The 14,235-nt window shown below is 42.1% G+C and overlaps 1 protein-coding gene across 1 annotated transcript; it reads right to left on the reverse strand.

Moving 5' to 3' along the window:
* Positions 1-387: 387 nt before the first annotated feature.
* On the reverse strand, positions 388-13,026 carry CD83 (CD83 molecule). Its single transcript, XM_031049726.2, has 5 exons — positions 12,949-13,026; positions 12,690-12,820; positions 2,534-2,747; positions 2,318-2,421; positions 388-546 (listed from the first exon to the last, which is right to left on the reverse strand). Exons 1-5 carry the CDS (start codon positions 12,989-12,991, stop codon positions 388-390), a joined length of 651 nt encoding a protein of 216 aa, XP_030905586.2. The 5' UTR covers positions 12,992-13,026.
* Positions 13,027-14,235: the final 1,209 nt, after the last annotated feature.

Raw genomic sequence — 14,235 nt, forward strand, 5'->3', positions numbered from 1 at the left:
GAAAGATGTGAGCTATTAGTTCAGTGGAGAGCTTAATCCCCCAGCTTCGTACTATGGCCTCCCTCCAACTTAGTCTTCATGTCACAGGTCTGTTCTTGCTCACAGCAAAAGAGCTGCACAGCAGAAATAGTACCAACTTCATGACAGCATTATAACAGCATTGTGTAGCTCTAAAGGTATTTCTTAGCCACCTAACTCCCCAAAGTTACTGTAGTGCATAACATTGTCGAAGGCTTGTCCAGCACAAGCAGATCACTGACAGGTTTCTGATACCTTCAGCCTGTTCTGAAGAGGCTGTATGTTATCATTTATTTCCTCTTCATACTACTCAGCCGCCCAGTTTTGTGTTGTGTTTACTGATGAGCCCACGGTCCTGTCAGCATCAACTTAGACAGAACCTGAAGCAAGCTCATTTTTGCAAGTGCTGTTGCTGTTTAAAGCCTGGAAAGTTGTCATTTCATGTACATTGATGAGGGTGAGCATGTGCTGCATATCTGGTCTGGGTTTTTGACTACTGGGAGATAGGCTCTCTTTTCTTAGGCACATCTGAAAGAGAAAACAGAAAGGAAAGCTTAAAACTGAGAACTATGGTGAAAAGCCTTTTTTATAAAAAAAGTTTTAAAGTTTTGCTTTTTCTCCTTGCTAACCATAGCTCATTATATACCTTTTCAATTTTTTTTGCTACCAGAAGCCCCCAGTACAAAGAAAAACTGCTGCTTCTTGCTCAGTTAAGGAGCTTTATAAGACAAAAGAGTCACAAAATGAAATTTATATTTAATTCAAGTTTTCATAGGAACAGGCCTTGCATCAAGCTCTTGAAAGTGTGTTTCCACCTGCCTTCAATATAGGCCAATGCCTGAAATACTTTCATCACGTTGTCAAAGTAAAGCCCCCATCCTGCCAAGCAGTCTTAAAGTTGCTGTTGAGTTTAGTGAAGCTAAAGCAAAATCTCCACTAAAGGAGAGAATAAGGCAACCTGCAAGAACTAAACAGACATTTTAAATAATGAAGCTCATTTGTGAGATAAGGGCAATATTAAATTTTGATGAAAGCTGGGCTGGTATCCAAGACTGGACCTCACCCAAGTGTAAAATACATATAATTCCACCAGAATGGTTGACTTATGTGCACAGCTCTGATTTTTTTTTAACTACACCACTAAAATTGGGACTTTTTTATGTATGGGAAGGAGACATTTCTGTAGAGAAATGAAATTCTTTCAGGACACAGCAGAACAGGGGCATCTGTCTCTTCTGAGTGATATCCTTGCTTTCATAACTTTCATCCTAATAAATTCCTACAAGATCTATCTTGTCAAACTTTAGTCTGAATGGCACATATTACTGGGAGGATTGTCAATCTAAAAAAGAGACAGGCATAAATTTAATTGCTCCCTGAAGATACGTGAAAAGCTACATTTAGCTGCAGCTAATTAGATATTCTCCAATCAACAGTTATGATTCATCTGCTGAGGAGCAAAACAAGATGGCAAATACGAAATAGGCAGCAAAAGTTAAATCTGACCTCCCAGAATGCTGGGTTTGTTTTGGTTTTAGTTTGAAATGCAGCTGGTGTTGTATTGTATTGACATCCAAGTTTCATGCTGCCTCTAAGCCAGGAGGTGCAGACCTCTGCACAAGGGAGCAACTTCACCCCTGCTACAGACAAAGCATAGTTTTGCCTCTTTGAAGTGAGCTTCCAGAATATCTTTCCTCCCCACCTCTCCCAAAGCTACCAGCCAACATTAAGGGCATGGATGTTATTTTCCAGGAATTTTAAAATGTCCGTTTAACAAGGAAGATGTAGCTTCACAAAAATTCCCATCCAAAGAGGGGTTATCACCAATTTACAGGTATGGAAACTGAGACAAAAAGTAGGTGGACTTGAACTTGTCCATCATGCCAGCACATGCTGTAGGTAGGGAAGGGATCCCAGGGGCCTGTGCCTCCATCTTGGGCAAATACTGCTCTCAAGTACCAAACCAGAAGAGCTGCTGATGTGCCCTTAAACTGAAGAGAGCCCTGCATTTGGAAGAACTGGAAGCAGAAATGTGCAGTGGGGTACAGGAAAATAACTGTCTAGTTTTATTTAGATCAGGGTGCAGTTATCTCTTAGGGACTCCATCCTGCATTACCCACACACTCAAGTTTCCTCTGGCTTTGAAAACACTGTGAGTATTTAAAGGGGTTGATCACAAATTAAGTGATGACCACCAACTTCTGACTGGCTGTGTTAAGGCAGTGCTGGCAGAGAAAATGAATGGGGAGTTTATTTGTTGTTTTTAGTTGGATTGTTTATAAGAAAGGTAATTACTTACACAGGTGAAAAAGATGAGCAGCAAGTAAAAAATCCCAAGGCAAGTCAGCATGAAAAGCTCAGCTTTGTGTTTTTTCAGTTTTTCATCTTCTATTCCAGCACAACCTAAAATGTAAAGCAAGGTGTTACATAGTTCTGGAGTTTGTAAAATATTTTTAACTGTTACCTTCATTAAATGCCACGCACAGCATGGTACAATCAAAAGTCTCTACTGTACCTGTTACTTTTAATGTGACTATGCTGCTGAGACTGTTTTCTCCTCTCTGTTCCTCCAAAGTGCACTTATATGTCCCGCTGTTTTGGCTGGTTGCATTTTTGATCCTCAGTGAAAAGGTGTCATTGGAGAGTCCCAGGGACCTCCCAAGTTCTTTTGGATATTGAGATTCCACATCAAGGACTTTCCACACTATTTCTTCGCCTTCTCCAGCCATCTGGAAAACAAATATGTTTCACATCTTGGGCAACAGTGTCATCCTGAGTTTAGGGGAAAGAGAATTTTAAAGCCACCTTATGGCTTAAAATGCAGAGGCTGAGGAGAGGTGGGGAAAAGGAGGAACCTCAAAAGCATCAGTAGATTCATGCTTACAATCAAAATATATTTGCTTGTTTGCTTAAATAGACACTACATTTATAGGCAGATACTATAGAGCTATTCTGTTACAGCTTCTTTATCTGTCTCACCTGGACACAATCCTGGTACAGACATAACATGAAAGGAAGGGGAAGAGTTTCCTCTCAAAGTGTCTATGCAAAGGCCCTAAAAGAGTTCAAAGAGTTCATGGGGATGGAGCTAAGGCACCAAAAGACAGCCCTACCTAGCTGCTTAGTGCTGGCTCTGGGGATGAGAGGTCTCCAGGAAAGCATGGCAGCCAGCAGGTAAAATCCACCACTACCTGCACTTGCCCTGCCAGCACACTTTCTGCCATGAAGCGGTGGGAAATAAACCTGCCTACCCAGCAGGCATGCGACAGTGCAGCAGCTCTGCCAGCACAGGCTGGCATCCACCCAGCGACCCTGCAGCCCTGAGCTCTTTGTGGGAATGCAGCCCTAGAAACTGCACTTCCCTGTGCCAGTTTCTGTGCAGCTGACCCCTGAAATCACAGTGTCTCTCTGGAGAAATGGAGGTTTTCCCCCCTTCCCCTCCGCTCCATGCTTTATTGGAACCAAAGAACAAAAAATTGCTTTGACTCCTTCAGATTTGGTTGCGTGAAGGTCACAAGCAGGTTCTGGTGCACTTTGGGAGCATTTGTATGTTGAATTTCTTAATTGTAACCAGAAGAGCTACATTCCTTGGCATTGCTGAGAGGCTGCTGGAGGAATGAAGTGTATTCCCAGAACAGTTTGTACTGCGGGGTGATAGGACGCACTGAAAATGACAATTGGCTGGGAACCACAAAGAAGAGAGAAATCACTAACTTGATTTGAAAGATGGGAGAAGGGTTTGAATTAGGCCATGTCCATTCTTATTCATTGATGTTGTTCCCTGGGATTTGAGGCAGTGTGCCCTCCATGAAGGTTTCCCAAGTAATGAATTCAGTCTTTCTGTGAACTAGCAGAGCCAGAGCAAGCTCATACAGTCCAAGGCTCAGGTTTTCAGCCAAACCCATAACTAATGTAAGCCAAGGCTTTTTTATTATTATTGTTTTATTTTAATAGACACATTTTTGGATTGCATGTTAGTACTTACTTTCTATTGGTATAGCTACTGCACCAGGGTATAAGTTTCACTGTAAGCTATTAACATCAACACAATTTTCTCATACTGAGGCGAGGAGTATCTGGTTTCCCTGTCATATATTTGCATGAGGAAAGTGTACTTGGAGTCCAGAGAGAAATACAGGCCTGATGGGCCATTATACTTCACTACTTATGCAGACCTAACATAGTGTAAAACAAGCTGCAAGTTGGGGAGCTTTTCAGGAGCTGGGATATCAGACTAAAAGACAAGATTTCCATAACTGTAAAGAACTTTTCTCAGAAAGGTTTGGGGGTTTTTAATGTATTAACTGAAACACAGAGCAGTAATTTCCTGGGGCTTTCCACATTTCACCCAACAAGAGGGAAGGAAGTACCTTCTTCCTCTTAACTCCTCGGTATATTTGCCCCAGCTTCTCCTTATTACACTCAACATCAAGCAGCTATAAAACAAAGAGCCTCTAAGGTGGTTTTCAGGCTGTAGGGACTTCACTGTGCTCAAGGATTTAGATATATTCAGGCCCTGCAATCAGCCAGAGATGTGGTTAGAGGAATTCCAATACCCAGGCTGGGTTCAGCTCTGGTTACAAGTGGGTCAACAGCAGTTAAGTGGATAGAGTTGACCTCCCTCAGATCTAATTTTTGCCATTCTCCCTTCCCTTCCCCCCCCCCTTTCTAAGTGAAATTTAAAACTCCTACAGGGCATTAAAGAGAATCAGCCTGGCTGCCCTTCAGATTTCCCTAAACCACAGGTAGGATGTCCAAGCTATACATAGAAAATTAGTTTTCATTTGTTTTGTTTTTTGGGTTGTTTTTTTAATTCACTGGTAGCATAATAATTGCTGTCTTGGTAGGTAAATGGTGCTCTTGACTCTTGCGGCTGAGACCTGGGAGTGAGAAAACACTTTGATCTTTCTGTATGCAATTGTTATCAACACTGCTACTATAAGGGAGAAGTCAATTAAGCCCATACATCCTATGGCTGACCATGTGCTTATTCCCAGTGAGAATTTTGGTAAATGATTTAACTTCCTAATTTATGGGGGTCACTGAGGGATAGGGTTATTTCCTCCAAAGTTTTTTGAGGTACTCAGTTGCTGTCACAAGCATAGTGATGATGACCTTGGAGACAAGCAAGACAGAACTTTGCCTTACACAGACCCTCCCTATGTAAGGCAAAGCAGCGTGGGTAAAGCTGCACTAACATGCCTTTCCCCAAAATAGCAGAAAATGTTACTTTGTAACCTGATTACTTGTGGGGAAACCAGTCGCAGTCTGGAGGGGGGTGTCGAACCTCTTTATTTAGGAAGGAGGAGGAATGGTTCATAAGTGTGGGTTTAATTCGGGGTTTGCATGCCTCTCCTCCGTTAAATCTCCCCCTTACTGAAGAGCAAAGCAGGCAAGGGAGTCCATGGCGGTGCTGCTGTGGCCTTTTTTTAGGCTACAGAGACATCTGGTGGCATTTTTCCAGCCTCTCCACGCAGCGCATCCATTCCTACTCAGGTCACAGCAACCCTTTCTCTGATGCCCGATCCAGTCCTTTTCCCACTGCAATCTTCTATCATCTTACTAAAAAAAAAAAAAAAAAAATCAACTCCTCCCTTTTTAAATTCTCTAAGTAGTGAGGAACCATCTGAGCAAATTTGCAGACCATGTCCCCATATCCCATCTGTGTAAAAGGAAGTCCATGAGATGTTCCGTAAGGTCATCATTCTGTCTCTTGCTCTATTCAAGCTAACCTCTTTTCCCCAAAAACCTAATTAAAATTACAAAAATGCCACTTTGTTTGCCACCTCCTGTGAATTACTTGGCAGTCTCTCACTAGACAGATCATTTTGCAGCTCAAACTCCTATGATAATCTAGCACTAATTCATGCCAAGTGTCCTCCAGGTGATACCACAGCCCAAGGTAAATGCTAGGGGTTTTACCTAATTAATTCCACACAAGCTTAGAGGGATCGAAGTGAGCATTGTCAGTAGCAGCACTTGTGTAGGGACCATCTTTAAACAGCGAAAAAATATTTTCTGCCTGCATTTCCTTTGTGTTCGTTTCCCTTTTACCTTGCTGGTGAGCAAGCAGCAGCATGCTGGCTCCCCCTGCTTCCCACTTCCAAAAGGAGGTGGTCTTTTCCTGCTCCCATATCTGCTGTAATGGCTTTACCAAAATTCAAAAGGCAAGTGATTACTGTGCAGGACCAGTAGAAATGCTACTGAATCCATTTGCATTAGAAGAGTCTAGTTGCCATGCTGGGTGCTGGAGGTTACTGAAGCAAGAATTTGGAGGGAAACAGGGACCTGCAGGCCGGCAGCATCCTTCTGCCTTTCTGTAAAAAGCTACCGATTAAGAAAATTAAACAACAAAAGAAATGTGAGTGTATGTTTATTGTCACATATACATTGGCCAGTGGCAATGTCTGTGGCAGGGTTTTTTAGAAATCAGCTATGGGGCTAAGTCTGTTGTTTTCCATCACCTCCATAGCAATGAGAGTAAATGCTACCCCCAGGGTCTGATACTGTTCTACACCTTCATTAACAACCTGAACACTGGCATAAAGCACATGCTCAGTGAGTTTACACATAATACAAAGCTGGGAGGAGTGGCTGTTGCACCAGAGGGTTGTGCTGCCATCCAAAGGGATCTCAACAGGCTGGGGACATGGGCTGAGAGAAACTTCATGAAGTTCAGCATATGGAAATGCCAAGTCCTGCCCCTAGGGAAGAACAAAATAATGTACCAGGACAGGCTGGGCCAACCTATTAGAAAGGCCCTGGTGTCCTGGTGGACATGAAGTTGACCATGAGTCAGCAATGAGCCCTTGTGGCAAAGTTTCCTGGGCTGCACTCAACAGAGCATCTCCAGCAGGCTGAGGGAGGTGATGCTTCTCTTCTGCTCAGCTCTGGTGAAACACACCTGGAGTGCTGGATCTACTGCTGGGCTCCCCAGTACAAGAGAGACAGAGACATACTGGAGAGAATCCAGTGAAGGGCCACAGAGATGATTAAAGATTTGAAGCATCTGACATATGAGGAAAGGCTGAGAGAGCTGGGACTGTTCAGCCTGGAAGAGACCAGACTTAGGGCATCTTATTAACATGTGCCCAATTGCCAGGGGGATAAAGAAGCTGAAGCCAAACTCTTCTCAGTGGCCTCCAGAGGCAAAATAAGAGACAATGAACACAAACTGAAATTTGGGAAATCCCATTTAAACATAAGAAAAACCTTTTTCACTGCAGGGGTGATTGAACACTGGAATGGGTTGCCCAGAGAAGGTGGGGAGTCTCTGTCCTTGAAGATATTCAAAACCCAACTGCACACAGCCTTGAGCAGTTGCCTTATTTTAGCAGATTTAACTGAAAGTTATTCTAGTTCCCAAATGCTTGGAAGCACTTGATCTAAAGAGGTTGCAATTTTCCAACATGTATTCTCTAGTCAACATACCAATTCCTGTCAAGTTTTTTCTAGCCTGGAGTTTTTTGGTAAGAATAGTGGTGGTGATACAGTGGATGTAAAAATTACTGAAGTTTGTTTGAAAATACCTCTCAGCTGATATATTCTGTTCTCTGACTGTATGAATTATGAGATATAGGCAGCATAATTAGGTCTCCAAAATTTAAGTGCTCTTAAGCAAGTATTTCTTCTTCAGAGAACTAAAAGCAAGGTGGAAGAAGGAGGAGTAACACTTTTCTCTTTCCTAGCTGGCTGGGTTTTAGCTGCAGTTTTGAAAACTGCTACAGCATTACATGATAGCGCCACTAGACAAAGGCAATTCACCCATTCTGTAGTACATACACCCAATTAATCAATTAAAACTTAATTTTATCATGTGCATGTGAGAGCAAGCAGTGCTTAACTTCTGTTCTCTGCTCCCATTAAATACCTTTTCTCATCTAACTTTTCCCAGATTAAGGTGGTATGTTGGTTCCCAAAGTACCAATATAGTCCACTTTTCCCACAAAGCAAATTTTAATTTCAAAAAAGAAATGGTTCAGGTCCAAAACTGATGTCAGTTTAAGAGTGGGATAAATTAACATTGATTTATTTTCTTTTGAGGGTGGGATGATTGTAGAAGTCCTTTGTTTAAAATTATATCAGGAATAATGACCAAGCTGAAATTTCTGACTGCTGGAGATTGAAAAACTATATAGAGTCAGAAGGAATGTATTTCCTGAAGCAAAATATCTAGAATTCTGGCAATGCCCGACAGCCAACATATAATGAATCACAACTGAGCTGAAACCACTTAATAGGTATATTTTTCAGCAAGAAAGCAATTTTACATTTGATTAGTGCTGAAGGTGCATCCATATGGTCTCTATACAGTGTCATGTAGAGATACCAATATTAAATTTGAAAAAATCCAGCATATATTGTGGGCTCATGTGCATGAACTTTGACTTTTGGGGGGGGGCGGGGGGGGGAGGAGGGGAGAGAGGGAGGAGGGGAATGGGCAGGGAGAAGAAAAGATAAACCAAAACCCAAACCCAAACCAACAACAAGCAAACTGCATGACAATGTGACCCAGCTGGAAAAGCCCTCTGATTCAGTCACACAGCCTTTATTGTTTTGTTGGGGTTTTTTTAGCTAAGGGCATCCAGTGCTAGAACATGTCAGGCAAAAGAATAGTTTTGGTCAGGAAATCATTTCCACTGCTCCCTTCCTGAGGGACTTGACTGCATTCTTCAGGTATGCTAGAAATTAGACTGAAGCAGCTCAGCAACTATTTATCTATGCTAATAAAAAATATCTATGAACATTTAGCAAAAGTAATTTCCTTTGAAGAAATGGGTGATTAATATTAAATGCCTAAAAGGTTTATTCTTACTTTGTAATATGACTTCCCCCACTAATTCTGCCAGAATTTTATATTTTTCAGGGAAGTGTTATAAAGTTAACAGACTTCACTAAAGTGCAGCCTTCTTTCCTCTTCCTCAAGATTTATTTTAGATTAAGACTTTTCTGGCTATCACATGAACAAAATAGGGAAATATCCACTGGGACTTCATTTGTGTGTGTTTAAACTTGGTTTTCAAACTGATTATAAAGTGATAATTATGAAAGTTTATGAAGTGGTTCTCATTTTCAATGTGCTACACAAAGAGAAACTGTTCAGTTTTCAATGGGCTTATAAGGCAGAAAGGTAAGTAAGGTTTCAATACCCAGATTTTTGTTTCTTAGGTGGGCCACATTGATTCAAACCAGCATTTCCTCAGTGCATTCAAAAATTACCTAGTTTTGAGGTCTCAGTTGGGAAACTTCCACACAGCTCATATATGGTTTTATAGCATATAGGGAAGCCCAGCACTCCTTAAAAATTAATCACACTTAAAAGGCATCAACATTATGTACTTCTTAACTTTTTTATGGTCATATAGTGAATGGGATGAGAGCTGCACAGGCTGGAAGAGGACTTGGTGCTCTACTTTCTCCACATTACGCTAGACCTGCCTACTTCAGAAGTATTTCTAAGTAAAAAACATTTTGTCTGAGCTGACTGACTGTGGTCCTGATTCTGAACAGACCTACTTACTCTCGTAACTCGTGTATTTGCATGCACTCATGTATGCAAATAATCTAATTAGCTCCAAGGATACTGGGTGCACAAGGGGTTAAATAAATGCACACCTTTTTGCAGTACAAGACATTAGCAAAAGTGAAGGAACTGATGAGTGCAATCTAGTGGGATTTTGACACCAGAATATTAAGTCCTTTAAACAATTACTTTTCCATACTGAACTGAAAAAGCAAGTACATTCAAATAGTATCATTCTTTTTCAAAGTGGATTATAACGAACTATTAAAAGTACCCCTTAACTGGTCAGAGCATGCAGAGGTGCCAGTGGAAAGGAGGGGTTTGTTCACCAAGCTTTCACTCTATACAAGCAGCTGCACGTGCAGCTCCATAACATTATCACCATCATTTTTTTAAAGCATCAGAAGCAAAGGTTAATTGTTTGCATTTACTGCATAGTTCAAAGTGACCTCATACAAAAGATTTAGTCTAACAGCTGCTTGAACTTTACAGTCTGAAATTTCATACCATTTGTTGGAATTACCTTTTAAGTAGCCCTTTGGGGTTATATGTGGTGTTTATTGATTAATCCTTCAGAAGCTGTTTTTTAAATAACAGATTAATTCTGTATGTTGGGTAGCCCAGTCATGCTGCACCATGCATCTACACTCCTTTTGCAGGGTTGAATGGGGACAGCAGCATACACTCGAGAGGAGGTGAGGTTTCAAGCTGGGGCCTATTTAGATAACCTCACAAGTAGAAGAAGTATTACTTCTTCAGCACAAAAGAGTGAACTTAAATTACTTTTTCCTGCCAAGAGTCAGGCTCTTTAGCTTTGGTGCTGTGCTTTTCCTAATATGGCTGTGGCTTGGGCTAGCATCATCAGGAGTGTCATTAACTGGCTGTCCCCACTTCCCACCTCTCTCCTGGGATGAATCACCAGAGAACTACAGTACCATGGTTAGTGCCATCATACCCTGAGTATGGTGTCAAGAGTGGCATATAGCTAGATTTTTCTTGTAGTTTTGGCAGTGTCATCAGAGGAAAAAAAATAAAATAAAAAAAAAAGGCGTGAGTTCCTGTTATGCTGGGTGCTGAAAAACAGTCTTTTCCTAAGTGAAACGGATGAAGGAGGAAAACTGAGACCGTGGAGGGAGAGGAGATTGATGGGACAGAACAGGGAATGTGCAGTAACAGTCTGGACTGTAACAGCCTGACTGCTGCAAAGGGAAGCAGCACTAGTGAGGGCTGTCAAGTAAGGGGCACACACAGAAGACATCATCAACCTCTCCTGCTTGTGCAGTCATTTTGTGCCCGTGTGGAACTGTAATCAGCTACGAGACAACACAGAATTGGGTCTACAGGGTTTTCTTACACTCTTTCATCAAGATAATGGCTTTTGGCTCCAGTTAGTTGCCTGGCCATTCCAGCTGCCACTGAACTCAGGGAAGGACATGATTCTGCAGGATCCCCACAGCTTCAGCCTGCTGAAACTATCTTAATTTTTGTTGAATTCTGACATTGGTTTGGGGGAGAACTTTCAGGGATCCCATCAATCTCACTGTTTATTCCTCCCCCATCCCTTACCACTTCTGCTCAATTCTGCCAGGTTCACCAGACACATGTTTTGCCAGCAATGAGCTCGCTGCTTTGCCTGAACTCTGGGGGGAACATGGGGCCTTAAATAATTAGCATGTGTCTCTGGGGAAAATACATGTCCTTATGCAGCTTTTAAAGCAGAAAAAAAGCAAAAAAAAAAAAGAATAAGCTGATACCTATCCCAGTTCCCATAGTAATTATCAACCAAATGCATTATCCTCTCCTCTCTATCTCCCTCCCATGCCTGGTTCAGCATTTTGGAAAAGGGAGACTATAGATGCTGCACTTGATGATGGGCTGGTAGCCAGATGTTCAAACCAGCTCTTTCAGACTTCGATATTTTTGATTGCAGTTGTTACCTAGTCAGTAGGCAAATGCTCATTGTTGTACCAGCACTGAAACTCAGATATATTGCAAGTTTCAACCGCAGAAGCCCTATCTAATAGCACTGTTTGTCAGTTTACTGTAGAAAATAATTTTAAAACTATATCTGACCAAACTGCTGGGGAAGCAAAGGCTGTATCTTTATGTTCTGACAGAGATAAATGGAACAGTTTTCATCCAGCAAAAATAGCTATTTTTCCCTTCCACTGTTCTCCCATCACATGGGAAAGTAATTTGACTCTGTAACAAAATCTTTATTTGTGGATTGAATTTCCATTATTATAACAAACAACAGAGTTGACCTCACAGGCATCCACAGGACCACCAGGATTGGCCCATGATAAGCAGCACAAGTGCATGACTGGGACTGGAGAATGGGGGAGAATAAAACTCTACTTTTTTTTCCTGTTAATTTGGCTCATCCCATAAACTGAATCTATGCACTGATACAATATATGGTGGTGTACAGCAAGCCAACAGCCACTTCTTTAGCCACTAGGCAACTCTGCCTCTCCCTCTATGAGATATTTCATCTTGAAAGTGTTGAGCAGGACTTTTCTGCTTGTTAGCCATTTGATCCTTGTAGTCCCTAACAGAGTCAGCAGGGCTCTCCTTTGGAAATGGCCAGACTTCAGGATTGCTAAAAGCTAACTCAAAATTTCTAGCTCTCCACTTGCTTTCTGCATACCCTGCCTTTATGCCCACCCCCACCAGCCAAACCTTCCTAGGAAATAGCAAGTACTTGTTTAGTTCTTCTATTTCAAATTAAAAATCAGCTTCTGTGTTCAGCAGAGATTAACCGTGGAACAACATCATTGATGTTGCAAGGTTTTAAGTACAATTTTTTCTTCTGAAGAAAAATCTTGGCAAGACTCCTCTTTGGAGTGGTATTTGACAGGCTGTGTGTGGGTTATCACCTGAATTCTGATCCCTGGAAGCCAGCAATAATTAGCACAAAAGGCTAAGAGCAATTCAAAGATCACACTCAAATAGTCTACCTCCAATGACATGGAAAATGCATGTTCTCCAAGATTAGCTCAAATGCTGTGACTGCTGCCTTATCTCTGCTGTACTGGCAGGAGGATGCCTCTTCATAAAATAACACATTTTATATGAGACAAACCAGCATCAGGTAGGAAAGCAAAGCAGACTACTCTTATGCATATATACTTATGCTTTTTCTTACTTTATACCAAGACACTCTCTGGTAGGTGATTGAGGTGTCCTGAAGAACTTCACAGGGCAGCAGCGCTTCTTCAGCACATCTCACAGCAATGTCCGAGACAGGCACAGAAGCCCCACAGATAAAGCACCAAACTGCAAAGCACAGGTACACATTGTCTTTAAAAGAGATTGCTTAGGTAATCCTTCCTGTCTTCCCAAAGCACATCCCCACAAAATAAATGTGAAAGACCAGAAACAAAAATAAAAGGCTTCCCACTTACCATTGCTCAGAATGATGAGTAGAGTGTAGACTACCAAAGACATGATTTTTACTGCTTCAAAACAGAAAGCAGCAACAACGTGCCTCTGCACAGGGTGGACTGTGAGAGCAGAGTGAAAGTGCAACGGCTTCTAGAGTGGTATTTCTGGAGGTAGAGTGGGAAATTCCCTACATGGCTTATCCCAAAGTTCCTCGTCACAGGGAAAATCCCTATGTGTAGGAGCTAATGCTCCTCCCATTAAATCTGTTAGGTCATTCTCATTTCTGTAACTGCTTGCACTAGTAGCACCTCACCTCCTTTTTTTTTTTTTTCTTCTTCTTTTTTTTTTTCTCCCTTTGCATTGATCTGAACTGAAATAAGGTTGATTACAGGGCACTGTGGATCAGCATGAAGGGCTGACTGGAAATCAGCACTGAAATAATCTCACTCGGGTGGCAGAGCAGCAGGGGAAAGGGTTTGTCAGCCCCCCCCCCCCCCCCCCCCCAAATTCCCTCTCAACCTTCTCTCTGCAGATCTAACAGACTAGTACCTATTAAAAGGTTGCCCATATGAAGTGACATTTCTGAAACCACACTTAATCCAGTAGGTTGTAACACCATGAAGACACTGTGACTTGGGTCTAAGGGCTATGGAGGAATTTACAGCAAGGCTGAGCAATGCACACTGTATTTCTGGAGTGTTACACATGTAACTGCCCTTGTAGGCACTCACTATGTGGAAGTAGTATCTCTCCTTAGTGTCATTTTCAAGATAATCAGGAGCAGCTGGTGACAGAGAATCATAGAATAGTTAGGGTTGGAAAGGACCTCAAGATCATCTAGTTCCAACCTCCCTGCCATGGCCAGAGACACCTCACACTAAACCATGTCACCCAAGGCTTCATCCAACCTGGCCTTGAACACTGCCAGGGATGGAGCATTCACAACCTCCCTGGGCAACCCATTCCAGTACCTCACCATCCTAACAGTAAAGAATTTCTTCCTTATATCCAATCTAAACCTCTGCTGTTTAAGTTTCAAACTGTTACCCCTTGTCCTGTCACTACAGTCCCTAATGAAGAGTCCCTCACCAGCATCCCTGTAGGCCCCCTTCAGATACTGGAAGGCTGCTATGAGGTCTCCATGCAGCCTTCTCTTCTCCAGGCTGAACAGCCCCAACTTTCTCCGCCTGTCTTCATATGGGAGGTGCTCCAGTCCCCTGACCATCCTCGTGCCCCTCCTCTGGACTTGTTCCAACAGTACCATGTCCTTTTTATGTTGAGGACACCAGAACTGCACACAAAAAAAA

Source organism: Melopsittacus undulatus, chromosome 1, assembly GCF_012275295.1.
Source record: "Melopsittacus undulatus isolate bMelUnd1 chromosome 1, bMelUnd1.mat.Z, whole genome shotgun sequence".
NCBI lineage: Eukaryota > Metazoa > Chordata > Aves > Psittaciformes > Psittaculidae > Melopsittacus > Melopsittacus undulatus.